We start from the raw sequence: 19,307 nt of genomic DNA on the forward strand, positions 1-19,307 counted from the left end.
ACTTTGAAAGAGGGGGGAGATGGGAGACAAAGCAAACTTGGCCAGTGAATGAATGTGGATCTGAATCCAAGTTCAAAGTCTGGATTAAAGATATGAACCGGGCACTGGTGGCTCACATCTGTAATCCTAACGCCTGAGGAGGCTGAGAATCCTGGTTCAAAACCAGTTCAAGCAGGGAAGTCCACAAGATTCTTACCTCTCTTCAACCAGCAAAAAGGCTGAATGGAGTTGTGGCTCATGTGGTACAGTGCTAGCCTTGAGCAAAAAAGCTCAGGGACAGCATCTGGGCCCTGAATTCAAGTCCTAGAATCATAACACACAACACACACACACACACACACACACACACACACACACACACACACAGCCATAGGAAAACTGAGATAGAGATTTGAAAAGAAGGTAGATATAACTGGTCCACATGTGAGCAAAAGCCTCAGGGAGCAAATCAGGCTTTAGAAGCCCCATTCTGTATGTGCTAGTTTATAATGAGCCTTGAACTCAGGCCCGGGCACTGTCCTATAACAGGTGCACATGGCTCCACTTCTGGCTTTTTCTTAGTTAACTGGAGATAAAAGTCTCATGGCCATTCCTACACAGCTGGGCTGGCTTCCAACTGTGATCCTCAGGTCTCAGCCGCCTGAGTAGCTAGGATTACAGCCATGAGCTACTAGTGCCAGTCTGGAAAGTCTATTCCTATCCAAAGTTGACACCAGGAGGAGAGGGGTGTGGGACATGGGGGGTGAAGAGAACTCCTGCTTAGCTCTCCAGTAAGTCTGTGGGGCCTCAGGCAAGGATGCCTCAAGGCCCACATCACAACCCTGGAATCAGGGTCTGGGACAGGCTTCCATCCCTATATAATAAGCTATTTTGTCCTAGTTCCAGAGGAAGCCAATCTGAGCGACAGGTCTCAGCCATCTAGGGTCAGCAACAGGGGCATGATGCTTGGCTCTGAAGCCTCGGGCCCTTGGGAAGGTGACTAAGAGAAGAGAAATGGGGGCTGTGACAGGACTGGGGATAGACAATGTGTGTGTGTGGGGGGGGTCTTAGCAGGAATGACGAGCCTGATATTGTTAACGGGACTGGAGGTGGAGGGTGTGCACACGTGGAGATTCCTCTTAGCGGAAGGGAGTGGGGGACAACAGGAATAGGGAGGGGGTCCTGACAAGATGGGCCTGCAGGCCTGGGACACATTGACACGATTGTTGAGAACCGAGGCAGGACTGGGGAGCCCCAAGGCGCTGCAGGAGCTGACAATGATTGGGAGGCCCAGAAGAACTGGGGTATCCTGAGACGATGGAGAGGTCTCGACAGGCTTGGGGGAGGGGGGCGCTGATAGAATTCAGGAGCTTCGAAGTCCGGGGCCGCTGACAGGATGGAGAAGGCAAAACTGGGGGGCCGGAGATGGGGGGGTGGGGGGGTGAGAGGCCTCGAGGAGTACGGAGCGAACTGGTGCTGCCGCAGGGCTGGGGACCCCGAGTGGCGTCACCCTCCTACCTCGGAGCCTCCTCCGACCTTTCGGGACCCAGAAGCTTCGGAGCGCTCGGCCTGGTGACAGCGACGCGGGTGAGGAAAGGCCGCCCCAGGCCCGGGCGTCTCCGGCCGCCCCGCCCCGCCCCCTAGAGCTCACCTGACCGCCGCCCCGGTCCGCAGGAAGCGCTGGATGGCCCTGTCAGCCGCGGTCATGGCTGCCTGGGCCCGAGAGCTCAGCATGGTGGCCCCGCCGGAGGCCAGGCGCCGTCCCCGCCGTCCCCGCCGCCTCCGTGACGGCGCCCCGAGGCTCCGCAGGCGGCGGAACCCGCAGCGACGACCCCACCTCCTCGGGGGAGGGAAAAGATACCCCGGAGGACAAGCTCCGGAGAGGACCGGAAGTGACTCCCGCCGGAGCAGAATCGCCGACGAACCCGCGCCTGCGCGGTTCCTTTTCCCCTTAGCAACGAGAGCCGCTGTCGGTTGCTAAGGGAGGCCCTGCGGCCCAGGCGCCCCCGGCGGAGGGAGAGGCACCTATATGTATATAGGTGATTGTGCTGTTTTTAATGATTATCTGTTTTTCTGTGTCTGCCTGTGGTTGGCTTTACTATTATTATTTTCTTCTGTACCCCTTCTGGGGCTTGAACTCAAGTCCTGGGCTTCCCGCACCCCCCTCAAGGCTAGCACTTTACCACTTGAGCTACAGCTCCACTTAGTTTTTTTTTTTTTTCCCCAAAATTGGAGATAAGAGTGTCTGGCTGGCTTTTGAACCAACATCATCTCAGCCTCCTGAATAGCTGATATTATGGGTATAAACCACTCACTCCCAGCCAATCCATCTTTTTTCTTTCCTTATTTTTTTGTCTGTCTTGGGGCTTGAACTCTGGGCTTGGGCACTGTCCCTGAACTCTTCAGCTCAAGGCTAGTGCTCTACCACTTGAGCCACAGCCCCAATAGCCTCAGCTATTCCAGAGCTGAGATCTGAGGGTCACAGTTCAAAACCAGCCTGATCAGGAAAGTCCATGAGACTCATCTCCAAATAACCACCAAAAAGCTGGCAGTGGAATTGTGGCTTTGTGTTGTAGAATGCTAGCCATAAGCAAAAACAAAAACAAAACAAAACAAAAAAGAAACTTGGCTTAATTTAAGCCAAGTTATTTTTTTCTTTCATTTTTTCCTTTAGTATATCCCCTGTTGTCACTGCTTTTAAAATTTTGCTACCCCATCTCTCGTGTGTGTGAGTGTGTGTGAGTGTGTGTGTGTGGGTGTGTGTATCTGATTTGAGGAAGAAAAGGGGAATAATAAACTTGGAAAACAAACGACCAAGGGATTCCAGGTTCATGCTTGTAATCCTAGGTACTCAAGAGGCTGAGATCTGAGGATCAAAGTTCAAAGCAGCCTGGGACTAAAGTCTGTGAGACTCTTATCTCCAGTTAACCACCAGAAAACCAGAAGCGTCGCTGTGGTTCAAGGGGTAGGGCGGTAGTCTTGAGCTGAAGAGCTCAGGGACAGCGCCCAGAGTTCAAGCGCCACAACCCCCCCACACACACACTCACAAAAAGACAAAGGGTAAACCAATGCAACAGGGATAACAGGGATACACTATGTTGGAAATGAACTTTACAACTTGGTTGGGGGTTAGGGGAAGGGATTAAGGGGGTAATAATGTTCGACAAGAAATGTCCTCACAGGGCTGGGAGTATGGCCTAGTGGTAGAGTGCTTGCCTAGAATTCACAAAGCCCTGGGTTCAATTCCTTAGTGTGGCATACATGGAAAAAAGCCAGAAATAGTGCTGTAGCTCAAGTGGTAGAAAGCTAGCCTTGAGAAAGCTCAAGGAAAGTGCCCAAGCCCTGAGTTCAAGCACCAGGACTGGCAAAATTAAAAAAAAAAAAGTAAATGTACTCATCACCTTACTTATATAACTGGAACCCCTCTGTATATCACCCTCAAAATAAAATTTAATTTCAAAAAGAAAAAGAAAGATGAGGAGGAAGAAAAAAGAAGAGGAGGAGGAGGAGGAAGAGGAGGCAATAAAGCAAACAGTACAATAGCAATGTACACTTTGCATTATCAGTAAGTACGTTAAATTTAAGTGGATTAAACTCTCCTATTAAACGCTAGAGATCAGAAGAATGGATAAAACCACACAGTCCAACTAGATGTGATCTGCAGAGTTTCAGGTTCTCAATAGGTTGAAAGTAGTTTAAAAAGCATAACAAAAGAGAGTATGCTGGTGGACAAGACAGATTCTAACACACACAGAGCTACTGGAGATAAGGGTGGTATTTTTAATGATAAAAGGGCCAATCAAGAAAACATAGTGAGGGCCGGGAGTTTGGCCTAGTGGTTAAAGTGCTTGCCTAGCATGCATGAAGACCCGGGTTCGATTCCTCGGTACCACATATAGAAAAAAGCCGGAAGTGGTGCTGAGGCTCAAGTGGTAGAGCTCTAGCCTTGAGAAAGTCCAAGGACAGTGCCCAGGCCCTGAGCTCAAGTCCAGGACTGGAAAAAAAAAAAAGAAAACATAGTGATTGTAAATGTGCATGCACTTAATAGTCTGAGTCCCAGCTTGAAGGGGGAAGTGATAACAATAGTGGGAGGTTTCATTACTCTACTCAGTAATGGATTGAGCAATGCCACAGAAGGAAAAACAAAAGTGCAGCAGAACTATAAGTCAATACCTTCCCCACACCCTTCTCTCCATCTTTCTTTCCTTTCTTCCTTGTATTCTTTCCTTCCTTTTTCCTCTTTTTCTTCTTTATTTCTTTCCTTCATTCTTTCTTTCTCTTTCCCCCTTTCTGCAATAATCTCACTACGTAGTCCAGGCTGATTTGAAGCTCATATTCCTCCTGCCTCAGCCTCCTGAATTTGGGTATGACAGGTATACACCACCATTCCTGGCATAAAAGCCATTATTTCTAAAAGACATTTATAGAGCATTCTTCTCTACAATAGCAGAATGTATTTGCTTCATGAGAGGTATATATATTCTCCATATAAACTATATATTATATATATATTCTCTAATATAAACTATGTGTTTGGGCACAAAACACATTTTAACAAAATTAAAGGGTTTTACCTGACAAAATCCAAAGAGAAAAAAAAGACATTTGTCTTTATGAACTTAAAGCATTGACTTCCTTTTAAAATTAACTGCAGTTTTCATAACAGATTGTCGTCTGGATCAAAAGAGAGTTTATGGGACCATTGATCGGTGAACTGCTTGTATATAGTATATGCTCTTTTATTTTGCCAGTCCTGGGGCTTGAACTCAGGGCCTGGGCACTGTCCTTGAGCACTTTTGCTCAAGGTTAGAGCTCTGCCACTTGAGCCACAGCGCCATTTCCAAGCTTTTTCTGTATGTGGTACTGAGGAACCAAACCCGGGGCTTCCATGCTAGGCAAGCACTCTACCACTAGGCCATGCTTCCAGCCTCTAGTGTATGCTTTTACATCTTCAGTAGTTTAGGCAGAGGGAATCTCTTCTCAATTCAAGCCTCTATTTTAAAATACCTTCCTGGCTGGGTGCCGGTGGCTCATGACTGTACACCTACTCAGGAGGCTGAGATCTGAGGATCACAATTCAAAGCCAGCCCGAGCACGAAAACCTGTGAGACCCTTATCTCTGCTTAACCATCAGAAAACCAGAAGTGGCATTGTGGCTCAAAGTGATAGAGCACTAGCCTTGATCGGAAGAGCTCAGGGACAGCACCCAGGCTGAGTTCAAGTCCCAGGACCAACAACAGGAAGAAAAGAATCAGATAGGGGAACATCAGAGCGCCTCACCCTGGTGTGAAGTAAAGCACATCTGGCTGTTTCTTGTTTTGTTTTGTTTTTATCATTTCATCTGCTTTTGTGCACTTACTGGGCCTTGAACTCGGGCCTGCGTCCTGTCCCTTAGCTTTTGCTCTACCACTTGGGTCACACCTCTGATAAGAATCGCCTGGGCTTTCCTGCCTAGTCTGGCTTCAAACCAGTCCTCAGATATCATCCTCTTGAGTAGCTAAGATCATAAGCATGAGCCACTGGCACCTGGCCCGGTTGGCTTTTGGCACATCCCCATTTTCTAGACAGAGGATGTGGTTGGCTGGAGTCGCTGCCTTTATAATATCCCTATGTGCCAGGGATGCCTCAGATTGGAGTTAAAACAGTTTACAGGCCATATTTCTCTTTATCAATTTAGATCAGGAATTCTGAGGCTGGCCCTGATCAATTGATCACCTGGACACCCCCAGACCTCACTTGACACCTGAGGAATCAGACACTCCATGCCGGAGAGGTGGCCTGGCCATGTGTGTGTACTTAAAACTCTCCAGGATGCCCACACACACACTGAAAACCACTGCTTTAAGAGAAAGATGCTGGTGCTTCTGAGAAAGCAAAGAACAAATGAAGGCAGTTAATGATTCTCATAAGAACTGTGTTCCCAGCTTCCAGGGAGTGCTCCTAGAAAGCTGCTAGAGCAGATACTGAGGACACAATGGCTTGCAAGAGCTTGCTTCAGGCCGCTGGCAGCTTAGAGTGGAGTGAAGAGATGGGGGGGAGGCAAACCCAGGGGAAAAGCTGCCCCCTCCCTTCCCTAAGGAACCCATAATCCTCTTACATGAAAGCTCTTCGCTTAAATGTTTGAACTGAATTCGAACTGTTATTGGATTTTTAAAAAACCAGCCTTAATGCTCCAGTTCACCCATGTCAAATGCACCATACAATGTGTTGTTTTGGTATCGTCTTGGGGTTATGAAATGTTCAGAGCTAATTTTAGAACATTTTGTTCACTATGCATTAGTTGTTGGTTCCTGGTGCTTCTGCCCCTCCAAGAACCATCTCTCTCCTTGCTTCTTCTTGTCTCTAGGGATTTTTTTTGTGCACTTTTTTATAGGAATGAAATTATAGACTGTGTGCCTGACTTGTTTCCCTTAATGCAAGGTTTCTCAGTTTTATCCACATGATAATACTCCATCTCTTTTTATAGACATAATATTCCACACAATACTTGGATGTACTATATGTGTTTATTCCTAGGCAAATGCTTGGTTGGTTTCTAATATTTTGAGTCACGATGCTGTAAACATTTGCATGCCATCTCAGGAAAGCTTGCTTTTATTTCTCTTGGGAGATATCTTTAGGAGTTGAGTTGCTGAGCGATGTGTTCACCTTATGATTTAAGTTTTTGTTTTTGTTTTTTTTTTGCCAGTCGTGGGGCTTGAATTCAGGGCCTGGGCATTGTCCTTGAGCTTTTTTAAGGCTAGAGCTCTACCACTTGAGCCATAGCACTACTTTCAGCTTTTTCTATGTATGTGATACTGAGGAATCAAACCTGGGTCTTCATGCATGCTAGGCAAGCACTCTACCACTAGGCCAAACTCTTGGCTCATCATTTACATTTACATTGTTTGACAAGTGCTCCAGGCTGTCCCTCTCTTCACCAACACTACTTATCTGTCTTTCCTCTAGCCACTCCAGCAAGTGTGAAGTGGAATCTCCTGAGAACTTTGATTTGCAATGTCTGGATGACAAGATATTGAGTGAGCAGCTTATCATACACATATTGATCATTGATATATTTTCTTTGAAAAAATATGTTTAGCCAGGCACCAGTGGCTCATTTGTCATCCTGATTACTCAGGAGGCTGAGATCTGAGGATCATGGTTCAAGGCCAGCCCAAGCACAAAAGTCTGTGACACTCTTTAACTACTCAGAAAAAGCTAAAAGTGGCACTTTGGCACAAGCAGTGCAACTCTAGCCTTGAGCTCAAAAAAGGCTTAGGGGAGGCGCCAGGAGTTTGGGCTAGTGGTAGAGTGCTTGCCTAGCATGCACAAAGACCAGGGTTCGATTCCTCAGTACCACATACATCTAAAAAAGCTGGAAATGGTGCTGAGGCTTAAGTGGTAGAGCTCTAGCCTTGAGAAAGTCCAAAGACAGTGCTCAGGCCCTGAGCCCAAGCCCAGGACTAGCCAAAAAAAAAAAAAGGCTTAGGGGACAGTGCTCAGGCCCTGAAGAAAGAAAGAAAGGTCTGTTAAAATCCTTTGGGTATTTTAAATTTGGAGTCTTTGCTTTTGTATGTGTGAAATGGTCCTGGAGCTTGAACTCATGGCCTGGTCACTGTCTCTAAGCTTTTTTTTTTTTATTTATTTTTTCCAGTCCTGGGCTTAAGCTCAGGGCCTGAACACTGTCCTTGGATTTTTCTCAAGGCTAGAGCTCTACCACTTGAGCCTCAGCACCACTTCTGGCTTTTTCTAAGTATGTGGTACCAAAGAATCGAACCCAGGTCTTTGTGCATGCTAGGCAAGCACTCTACCACTAGGCCAAACTCCCAGCCCCCATGAGCTTTTTTTTGCTCCATGTTAGCACTCTACCAGGTGAGCCACAACTCCATCTCCCACTTTTTACTGGTTAATTGGATATAAGAGCCTCACAGACTTTTCCTACCTGGGCTGGCTTTGAAACCATGATCCTCAGATCTCAGCCTCTGGAGTAGTTAGGATGACAGGTGTGAGCCACCGTGCTGAGCTTCTCTTACCAAACACTCATGGTTCTCCCCATTCATGCCACCAGACCTTCTATTCCAGGATAACAATACCGGGTCCCATTTCTTCTACCATAAAAGAGCTGATGGCAGTGCACAGCAGGTGCTTACTGAACAAGACTTTCACGCACACCCACAATCTATCTGTCCATCCATCCATCCATCCATCTATCTATCTATCTATCTATCTATCTATCTATCTATCTACCTACCTACCTACCTACCTACCTACCTACCTACCTATCTACCTACCTACCTATCTACCTACCTACCTATCTACCTACCTACCTACCTACCTACCTACCTATCTACCTATCTATCTATCTATCTATCTATCTATCTATCTATCTATCTATCTATCTATCTATCTATCTATCTATCTATCTATCTATCTATCTATCTATCTAACCTATCTATCTACCTATCTACCTATCTATCTGTCTATCTGGACCATACCCTATATTTGCCACAGCAACCTGGGTTTTGAGAGATTGAGAACATTAATAAATCCCTGTACGAATAAACATTCAGGGGTGCATCAGAGAGCCCAAGACACAGTCGGGTGTCTCGACAGCCATTTCCCAGGCTGTTGCACACTGGAGGCAGCTCCGGGGAGCCCCCAGCGACCACAGAGACACTGCACAATCTCTGAACAGAAGGGCGCTCCCCACCCCCCCCCGCCCCTCCCCGCGCAGCTTTCTGGGCCCTCCTCCTCCTCCTGGTCCTCCTCCTCCTCGTCCTCCTCCTCCTCCCCGCCCACTCTGCCCGAGCTCCCCGCGGTGGCAGCTTTGTCTCCTGCGCGGCCGCCAGGAGCTGTCCAGACGCCCGGTGCTGAAGCTCACCGCTCCGGAGCCACGATGTGAGCCATGAGCAGGGCGCCCCCCGCGCAGCGCGGCCATGGAGGAAGACTTGTTCCAGCTCCGGCAGCTGCCGTGAGTACCATGGGGTGGGAGAGCGATGGACACACAGCCTCTCAACCCACCCCCCCCCAAAAAAAGGCCCACAAGCTGCAAAGCAGCGGGGGTACGTGTGGGTCTCCCCGCCAGCCCCTGGCATGCCCGCGCTCCCCGGCTGGCTGGCGGGGGAAGGAGGGAGGCCTGGCGCAGACAAGCCATTTTCCTAACCCAGGGGCACCGCGTCTGCTCCACTGGCTCACAGGGATTGGGGATTTTATATTCATATATCTATCTGATCCTGATGAAGGGGAGCCGTGTGGGGTGGGGGGGTCGTGTGCCCCCCGCCTCTTTGTTTTTGTTTTAATTGCTTTCCCATTCTTAAAAAGAGACGTGAAGAGCGGTGCTTTTAAGAGAGGCTGGGCTGCCGATTGGGAATGTGGACAGAATTGATGAGGGAACGCATGACATAGTTCCTTTCAGCCCTTCTCCGAGGCTGAGAGATTCCTGCTTCCCACCCCCCCCCACTCCCTCCCCCCCCCACACCTTCTTCTGCAAGGTCTTTTGGAAAGGAATGATACCAGGTGGCAAAGGGGTTTCTTGAGAGGGGGGAACAAAAGCTGAGATTCTTTCCCTTGGAGAAGACAGGCTGGGGCAAAGTGCTGCTGTTTATGGAGTGTGTGCATGAGAGAGCTGGGGAGAGGGGGGGCTGCCAGAAACCGCTCCCCTTCTTCTGAATGAAATGTGAAGATCACCCTGGGAGAGTTGGTTCAGGAAAATACTCCAGGCAAAGGGAGAAAGGACAGGGGCAGAGGGGAAGGGGAAGTCTTCCGGATTTTTTTTTTCCTTCCTCGTCTCACAAGCAGATGGTGATTCTTTTAAGCAAATTCCAAAAGTAAAAGAGGGAGCATGGAAAAAGAATGTTTTACTCTTTTTTTTCTTTGCAGGGGGTGGGTTGGGGGGAAGCATTCTGTGTCCACTTTTAGAACCACTAGTCACTTGGACAGTAGACTCCATTTGTGTTTGTTGGATGCTGTTGAACTGGAAGGATGTGTTATTGTTAGTAGCTGTGGATTTTTTTTTGACTTAAAAAAAAGGTGTGTTTTGCTCTGAGGATTTGTCCCAAGTGACTTCTGGGGTGCCTGGTAGTTTTCTGGAGGCTCTGGCTGTTACTAAGTGATAACTTCACCATTGGTGTAAACTTTGCGTCCATTTGAAATTTTTTAATTAATTCAAATGTCACTTTGAAGCTCCTAGTAATTGATCCACAGATGAATAGACTGCTGTAGCTCACACATGAGAATGGATCCCTGGTTATGTGACCCCGATATTGGCTCAGGAATATATAAAAAGGCAAATGTCTGAATGAAAATCTCTTAAGCATGGCATACTACTTTCTTTTAAACTATGCTAGATTTCATTTCCTGAATAGCAATAGAATTTCTAAGAAAATGTAATCTTTGTTTACCCCTTTTCAGGTATGGAGACTTAAACTAGGGGCCTTATGCTCTCAATTGGTGTTTACATTCAAGGATGGCTCTCTACCACTTGAGCCAAAGCTCCAATCTAGCTTTTTGCTGATTAATTGGAGATAAGTGTCTCTGAGACTTGTCTGCCTGGGCTGGCTTTGAACTGTGATCCTCAGATCTCAGCCTCTTAAATAGCTAGGATGACAGGCACAAGCCACCAGCTCGTGGCTTCATTATTCTTTTTGATGTCATATATATATATATAATTTATTAGAAAGATGAAATTGTTTACTGCTCAAGGATATTGGCTCTGAGTCAGACTTGAGCCCTAATCTTGACTGTTACTTTCAGCCAAGTAATGTAAGTAAGCACATCAACCTTTCTGTGTTTTCTTCCCTAGTTAGAAAATTGGTATGGTGAGGCTGGCAGTATAGCTCAGAGGATAGTATGTGTTTGGCTTACTTAAGGCCCTAGATCTGATCCCTACCACCAAAATTAAACAAAATTGCAATCATAATAGTACATGTTTCAGATGGCTATTTTGAAGACCAAATGAGATAAATCTGAGATATACTGAGGGTTGTGGGGATAGCTCAGTGGTAAGAGTATTTGCCTAGCTAGCATGCACAAGGCCCTGGGTTTCATTCCCCAGCACTGCAAAAATAGATAAATGTGCTACATACTTGATCAAGCATAAGACATCTAACAGAATTAGCTATTTATTGTTGCATCACTATTATCGTGCTTGTGACATCTGAAACATCATTTGTAAAATCTGAATATGTAGGTTCATTATTGCTGGACTCCATTTGAAAGCCTCCAACTGCATTTGAATGGAGCCAAAAAGAATCCCTGAAATGTATTGACTTCAATTTATAAAAAAGGAGGCATAAGTGAAAAGCTTTGTGAGTCTGAGTGGGTTACAAATCACGACTTAGATATTTTTTAAACCATATCTTGCATATATTATGCACAGATTGCAAGTGACAGACTTCCTGAGAACAATATGATTAAAAAAAATAATTCAGAGTGCCTGGGAGAGCGATGGAACAGACATAGTCCTGTGGGAGGTCAAGTGTTAATAGATCACACAAATCATTCAGCAGTTTTAGGGGTGGGGAGGCGAAGGGATGAGGTCCCTGGGGAGACACTGCATTCTTGATCTTGGGGGCCTTCACACAGCTCTGGGGTGGTTCTTTTGAGCCCTCGGGCACCCCCCCCCCATGTCTCTGTTGTCCTCAGAGCCACCAGCTTACACAGGAGATCTGGACTGCTGCGCTTTGGCATCACATCTACTGTTCTGGATGTCTTTGTGCAAATGCTAGGCCAGCATTCATTCACCTAGCTGGAGCCTCAGCCCTCATGACTTCTTGTAGCTCTAATCATGAATGTCTACAATTGTTTGTGTGCTCATTGACAGACCTATCCATCCACCCATTCATCCATCCATCCACCCATCTACCCATCCTTCCATCTATCTACCTACACATCTGTCCATCCATCCATCTGTCCCTTCATTAACCTATCCATCCATCCACCCACCTACATCCTTCTATCCAGCTACTTATACATCCACTCACCCATTCACCCACCCATCCACCCACTTGGATACTACAACTGCCAGTCCTGGGGCTTGAACTCAAGGCCTATGCACTGTCCCTGAGCCTCTCCATTCTCAAGGCTAGTGCTCTACCACTTGAGCCACAATGTACTTCTGGCCTTTTCTGTTTATTTGGTACCTAAAATCAAACCCAGGGCTTCACACATGCTAGGCAAGCACTGTACCACTAAGCTGAATTCTCAGCCCCAACAATCAGAGTTGCACTGCCCACTATGGTAGACACTAGCAATATGTGGACATTTAAATTTTAATGTATAGTCAAGAGCCAGTGGCTCAAACCTGTAATCCTAGCTACTCAATAAGCAGTTTGAAGTTAGTCCCAGCAAAAGGCCAGAAGTAGACATGTGGCTCAAGAGGTAGAGTGTCAGCCTTGAGCAGAAAAGCCAAGCAAGAGCAGGAAAGCCTTGAGTTCAAGCCCTAGTACACACACACACACACACACACACACACACACACACACACACACACACAGTCTGTTTATAGATCAGCCATGCCTCTTCCCCAACTCCCCAGTTGGGGCAGCATCTCCTCCACGGTCAACAAGGACCATCTTTTCTTTGTCTCTCTGTCCCCTCTGTCTCCATACTCAGTACTCAGCCAGCCCTCTGTCAACACTTATCGAAATAACCAAGGAATTGTGCCCATCTTTTCCGGGCTCTCTGGTGACTTCTTCATCTCCATGGCAACCTGAGAGGCAGGAATTACCATCTCCCTTCAATATTGGGGAAACAGAGATTGAGAGAGGTAAAGTAACCCACCCAAGGCCACATAGCTACTATAGAGTGTGGCTTAGGTGGTTCACACCTGAGTCAATCAGTTCACAACTGGACTCCCCCCACCCCCTCACCCCCACCATGGTGGATTATCTGTCTTCATGCAGAACTCTAAGTGCGACTCTATGACAATCAGCTCAGTTTAAGCTTCTTGTTCTGTGTAATAGACTTGTGAACTCAGGAAACTGGATTCAGAAGCTCAGATGAAAAGACAGAAAACTGAGATCAAAGTTTAATAGCAGGGCTGGAAACGTGGCTCAGTGGTAGAGTGCTTGCCTAGCATGCATGAAGCCTTGGGTTCAATTCCTCAGTACCACATATGCAGAAAAAGCCAGAATTGGTGCTGTGACTCAAATGGTAGAGTGTTAACCTTGAGCAAAAGAAAATCAGGGACAGTGCCCAGGCCCTGAGTTCAAACTCAAGGACTGACCTCCCTCTGCATCTCTATGGAAGAAGAGGAACACAACAGCACACACCTGTTATCCCAGCAATGGTAGGAAGTGAAAAACAGGAGGATCGAGGTCCAGGCCCAATTCTAGGCAGGAAGCAAGACCTTCATTCAAAATAACTAGAGCAGAAATAGGGCTGGAGGTGTAGCTCAAGTGGTAGAGGGTCTACATATTAACTATGATGCCCTGAGTTCAAACCCCATTACCAACAACCACAAAATCAAAGCATAACAGCCTACCCTAATCAAGCCAAAGATGCTAAAGGGTTGATAGTGCATGTAAGATCTTTATGTTGACATCTATTTTCTCAAGTTATTCTTTTCCTTAATTAACAAAATTATGTAAAAGAAATGTTCTTAACTATTTTGGTAACTATATATAAAAAATACATACAACAGATGCCAAGAAATATGTGAGAAGAGCCAGCCTGCTTTTGCCCTTATATATTAACATATGCTAGTGCTATTTGCTTTTTATTTCATATTAACCTTCCCTCCCTACCCCTTAACAAATCTTGGCTCATGTCATTGATAAATATTTTTAGGAACCCAGCTGATTCAAAACATAGTCTAGGTATAAAACATAGTCTGGGCACAATTTAATATCAAAGGTCTCTTTTTCATTTCCAATTGAAGACAAGCCTTAAGAAAGAAACAATGATTCGAGATGCTGGTGACTTATGCCTGTAATCCTAGCTTACCCAGGCAGCTGAGATCTGAGGATCACAGCTCCAAGCCAGCCTGGGCAAGAAAGTCTGTGACACTCTTATCTCCAATTAGCCACCAAAAAGTCAGAAATGAAGCTGTGGCTCAAGTGGTAGAGTACTAGCCTTGAGCAAAAAATGCTCAGGGACAGTGCCCAGACCCCTGAGTTCAAGCCCCACAACTAATCAACCAACCAACTAATAAAAATAAAATAAAAATAAAGACAGAAGGCCTAGGAGTTTGGCCTAGTGGTAGAGTGTTTGCTTAACATGCATGAAGACCCGGGTTCAAGTCCTCAGCACTGTATACATAGAAAAAGCCAGAAATGTTGGTATTGCTCAAGTGGTAGTGCTCTAGCCTTGAGAAAGCCCAAGGACAGTGCTCAGGCCCTGAGTTCAAGCCCCAGGACTGGCAAAAATAGAATAAAATAAAGACAGAAGCTGGCAGGAGTGGGGTGCTAGCCTGACTGGTAGAACACAAGGGGTCCTGAGTTCGAGGTCCAGTACTGACCCCAACAAAACCCCACCCCTGAGCGTGCTAAGCCATCTCAGAGCTCAAGGCAGGAGGTGCGTGGGGCGGTGGGCGGGTGTGGGGGGAGGCAGCTCCACGCCGCAGGGCACCGGGCGGGTGAGCCCGAGCGTCCTCCCCGTGCCCTGCAAACCCACTGCCCGCACTGCACGAACCGCAGTGTCTGCCAACCCGCCTCCAGAGCCCAGGGGCCAAGAACCCCCGAAACAGACACCGCCGTCGTTCATACGAACACCGAACCCCGCTCGGCACACCGAGCCCCACTGATGGACCTCAAACCAAGGGGAGGCAGTTTCTCGTCCATCTGGACTCGGTGACCAACCACACGGCTCTGCTGATTGGGACCCAGGTCCGTCGATGGACCTAGCGACCACGCGGCCACGCCCACCGCGCGGCCACGCCCACCACACGGCCACGCCCACCGCCTCCCGGCCAAACCTTGGCTTAGCCTCGTCCAACATTTCACCACGCCCGTTGCTAAGTCACGCCTGTCGTTTAGCCACACCCACCACATAACCACGCCCCATCCCTTAGCCACGCCCCACCGCTTAGCCACGCAGGGGTATAGCTGGGAGCTTGGCAGAACCTTTGTGGGATCTTGAGCGAGCTGTGTGGCCATGGGCAAGCTCCCAGCTGCCCTGGGTGCCTCAGTGTCCTCATGTGGGAAAAGGGGGGGGGCAGAAAGGGTTAATCCCAAGCACAGTGGCTCCTATTCAGGAGGGTGAGATCTGGAGGATCATGGTTCAAGGCCAGTTAAGGCAAAAAGAATAATAAGTAAATAAATGGACTCTCATCTCCACAGAAAGAGTCCAGTGTAGTGTGCCTCGCCTCTGCCATCCCAGCACTGGTGATGATAGCACATAGGAGGACTCGAAGTCTAGATCCATCTGGACCAAAACAAAACAAAAAACAAACCCAAGACCCAATTCTCTAAATAACCAGAGCTGGAAGAGCGACTCAAGCAGTAGAGCACCTGCCTAGCAAATGTGAAGCCCTGAGTTCAAAACCCCAGCGCTATTGATAAATCAACGAAATAGAAAACCAAAATGAAGTATCACTTTACAACCTGTAAACCATACCAGGCACCATTTGCACCGGAACCTGGCCTATCTGTGCCTAGTCAATTGCCAGCAAGGCAATGCAATTGGGAAAGACATCACACATTACCTTTACACACACACAAAAGAGGTTGCAGAGTTGGCAAAGGAAGTTCAACAGGCCCGGGTCAAGGCTGTCCACCACGCCTTCCTCAGAGTTCAGGCCGATCTTCCCAGCTTCCCTCCATCTCTAAAAATGCATCGATAAAGTATGTCAGTGCCACTCTGCCTTCACTCCCCTAGTAATTTTCTGTGTTTCCAACCTGGAGACAGATGTTTTTGACTTAGGGGTCAGGGAGCCCAGTTTTTTGCGGTCCTCTCACTGGGAACAATTCCACATGGTCCCTAACTGAGCAGATTCTAGACTTTACCCACACCCAGAGTGTCTGAAGCTTGTTTTATAATGTCTACACACTATTATTCACTTTTACTCAATTTATTTGGGGAGGGCAGGGAGTATTAAGGTTTAAACTCACGAATCCATATCTCTTTAAAAGCAATTTTTTTTGCACCAATAGAATTCAGATGGAATTTTGGAGGCCAGATAGCAGGGCACAGTTTTAGATGGGAAGTTTCGCACTGGGCAGGGTGGCTGGTGCAAGTCTGTAATATTTCTGTGGTGACCAGGCAGATTGCAGTTTGAGACCAGCCTGGGCACAAAAGTTCTTGAGACTCCAACTCAACCTATGGCTGTGTGTAGTGGTGCACACATGTAACTTCACCTGTGAGAGGTGGCACAAAAGCTGGGCACCTGTCATTCCCAGCAACACAGGGAAGCAGATGTATGAGGATAAAGGCCAAGGCTAGCCTGGACATAGAGATCCTACTTCAAGTATAACTAACACAGAAAGGGCTGGGGCATGGCTCAAGCAGTTAAACATTTGTCAGTGAACACAAGGCTCTGAGCTTAATTATAGAATCTAAAAATTAAATCAAATTCAAAATAAAATCTCTAAAAAAAAAAAAGCTGGTGCTGAGATTTGAACTCGGAACCTCAAGTGTTCTACCACAAGCCACATCAGATAAGGTCTCAGGTTTTGACCTGGGGCTGGGTACCAGACCTAAATCTTCCTCCCTCTGCCTCCTGAGTAGCTGGATGACAGGTGTACACTACTATGTCTGGCTGTTGGTGGGTTTGATTCCTCAGGAAAGGCCAGAAGAGGCGCTGTGGGTGAAAGTGGTAGAGTGCTAGCTTTAAAAAAAAGAATCTCAAAAACGGTTCCCAGGCCTTGAGTCCAAGCCCCATGATTGACAAAAAAAAAAAAAATGCACTTTTCAGATTTGTGCTCTAGCTGCTCACATAGCCCCTGTGTGGTTCAAGTCCCGGACACTCCACAACAGTCAAAATCTCACAAAACCCAGGACCCTGCTGCCCCCTGGCGGATTGAGGGCAGAACACATCTGTCTCTGATGCTGGTACCTCCTCTCCCCCCAGGGACAGGAGGACAGAGCACATAGGTAATTGTGTGTGTGTGGGGGGGGGTTATGAACTCAGGACCTGGATGATCTCTCTTAGCTTTTTCACTCAAGGCTGGCACTCTATCACAAAGCCACTTGCAGCTTTCTGCTGGTTGATTAGAGATGAAGAGTCTCATGGACTTTCCTGCCCAGGCTGGCTTCAAACTGTGACTCTCAGATCTCAGCCTCCTGAGTAGCTAGGTTTATAGGTGTGAGCCATAAGCACCTAGCCAAACAGGTAATTTTACTTCTGAGTCCTTTAGGAAGAAAGTTCTGCTCAGAAGAACCAAAGCTGGGGGCCAAGAGTGTGGTCTAGTGGTAATGTGCTCGCCCAGCATCCACGAAGCCCTGGGTTTGATTCCTCAGGCACATACAAAGAAAACGCCAGAAGTGGCGCTGTGGCTCAAGTGGCAGAGCACTAGCCTTGAGCAAAATGTGTCCAAGGACAGTGCCCAGGCCCTGAGTTCAAGCCCCAGGACTGGCAAAAAAAGAAGAAAAAAAAGAAAGAAAACAAAAGCTGCCTTCAGAGTCTCAAGAAATAACATCACAACATCATAGGGAAACCTTAAAAAAACAGTAAAAAAAAATAAATGAAATATCTTAAGGGCCTCCAGGGGGTGGAACACACCTGTAATCCCTGCTACTCAGGAGGTGGAGACAGGAAGATCACTAGCAGAGGTTGGCCCAAACAAAGCAAGCATGAGTCCTTATCTCAAAAACAAGCTGAGGCCGGGAGTTTAGCCTAGTGGTAGAGTGCTTTCCTAGAATGCATGAAGACCCGGGTTTGATTCCTCAGTACCACATACATAGAAAAAAAAGCCAGAAATGGTGCTGTGGCTCAATTGGTAGAGCTCTAGCCTTGAGAAAGTCCAAGGACAATGCCCAGACCCTGACTTCAAAGCCCAGGAGTGGCAAAAAAAAAAAAAACAAGCTGAAAGGCTGAATGTGTGGCTTACATGGCAAGATGCTAGCCTAGAAAGTAGCTCAGGCCTGTCATCCTAGCTTCTCAGGAGGCTGAGATCTGAGGATGGCAGTTTGAAGCCAGCGGGGGCAGAAAAGTCTCCAGGAGACTTTCATCTCCAATGAACCACTCAAAAACTGGAAGTGACCCTGTGGCCTTGAGCACAAGGAGGCTCAGGGACAGGGTCCAGGCTCTGAATTCAAGCGGGGTGATCCCTAGATCCCAGCCTCTTGAGTAGTTAGGATTACAGGCATGAGCCAGCACCAGCTAGGGAGGAAGACTTTGATATGAATTCTTCCAATTAGAAGATATGGGCGTCCAGTTTAAATTAAAACACAAAACTCGAGGGGCCAGGAGTTTGGTCTAGTGGTGGAGTGCTTGTCTAGCATGGATGAAGATCCAGGTTCCATTCCTCGGTGCCACATACATAGACAAAGCTGGAAGTGGTGCTGAGGCTCAAGTGGTAGAGCTCTAGCCTTGAGAAAGTCCAAGGACAGTGCTCAGGCCCTGAGCTCAAGCCATAGGACTGGGGAAAAAAATCCGCAAAAAACAAAACTGAGTGAACATTTGGTAAGATCTGGTGTTGGCAAAAAGCAAACAGACAGAGGAGTGGAGGGGCCGAGGTAGAAGGAAGGGTCCACCCGGTGGTGGGGCCCGAGGCAGGTGCGGGGGGTCCCACGCGGCGGTGGGCCTCATTTCTGAAGGGTTCCGTGGGAGGACCCCGCCTGGCAGCCGCCACAGCCGTGTCAGTGCCCCCGGGTGGTCACCAAGTGAAGCTGGGCATGCGGGGCTTCCAAACCACACAGGGGTCCCAGATCACCATCCCTTCGTGGGCTCGGCCTGCCCCGTGGACAGGACGTGGACAGGTCGGCTCCCAGGACTGAGCAGCGCGCAGGTCGCCCTGCCGCGCGTGGCAGCCCCGATGCGGACCCGCAGCAGTGCCACACGCAGGCCCACGCGCACGCGCGCGCACTGTCCCCCACCGCCGCGGGCGCCCCAGCCGGCCCTCACCATGGCGCTGAGCTGGCTTTCCCCGCAGAGTGGTGAAGTTCCGCCGCACGGGAGAGAGCGCCAGGTCGGAGGAGGACGCGGGCTCGGGGGAGCATGAGGTCCAGATCGAGGGCGTCCGCGCCGGCCTGGAGGCCGTGGAGCTGGAGGACGGGGCCGCCGTGCCCAAGGAGTTCGCCAACCCCACCGATGGTGAGAGGCCTGCGGCCACCCCGGCCGCCTCGGTCAGCTCTCATGAAGGGGCCCCGGGGTGACACTGGGAATGGGGGTGCAGCTTAGTGCAGCAGGCAAGGCTGTGTCACAATCCCTGCCAGCCAGTGTCACCACACACTTGGCTGAGGACAGG

At 48.2% G+C, this 19,307-nt stretch overlaps 2 protein-coding genes across 4 annotated transcripts in view; one reads left to right on the forward strand and one right to left on the reverse strand.

The window, feature by feature from the left end:
- Usp30 (ubiquitin specific peptidase 30) overlaps positions 1 to 19,125 on the reverse strand; it is a 38,618-nt gene extending 19,493 nt beyond the window's left edge. The window contains exons 1-2 of one of the 3 annotated variants that reach the window (XM_090320324.1): positions 18,965 to 19,125; positions 15,605 to 15,724 (exon numbers count right to left, since the gene is read on the reverse strand). Coding sequence is in view for 1 of the 3 variants with exons in the window: in XM_090320323.1 (XP_090176449.1) it covers positions 1,631 to 1,713 (83 nt within the window). In the remaining 2 variants the exon portion in view is untranslated. Of the gene's footprint in view, positions 1 to 1,497; positions 1,572 to 1,630; positions 1,836 to 15,604; positions 15,725 to 18,964 lie in introns of those variants that run through there. The other 2 variants (XM_090320323.1, XM_090320325.1) reach the window with 2 other exon arrangements.
- Svop (SV2 related protein) overlaps positions 8,744 to 19,307 on the forward strand; it is a 40,792-nt gene continuing 30,228 nt past the window's right edge. The window contains exons 1-2 of the mRNA XM_090320326.1: positions 8,744 to 8,932; positions 18,993 to 19,153. Coding sequence (XP_090176452.1) covers positions 8,898 to 8,932; positions 18,993 to 19,153 — 196 coding nt within the window. The 5' untranslated portion in view covers positions 8,744 to 8,897. The remainder of the gene's footprint in view (positions 8,933 to 18,992; positions 19,154 to 19,307) is intronic.

This window comes from Megascapheus bottae, chromosome 28 (assembly GCF_031878675.1).
Source record: "Megascapheus bottae isolate mThoBot1 chromosome 28, mThoBot2.hap1, whole genome shotgun sequence".
NCBI classification, from domain to species: domain Eukaryota; kingdom Metazoa; phylum Chordata; class Mammalia; order Rodentia; family Geomyidae; genus Megascapheus; species Megascapheus bottae.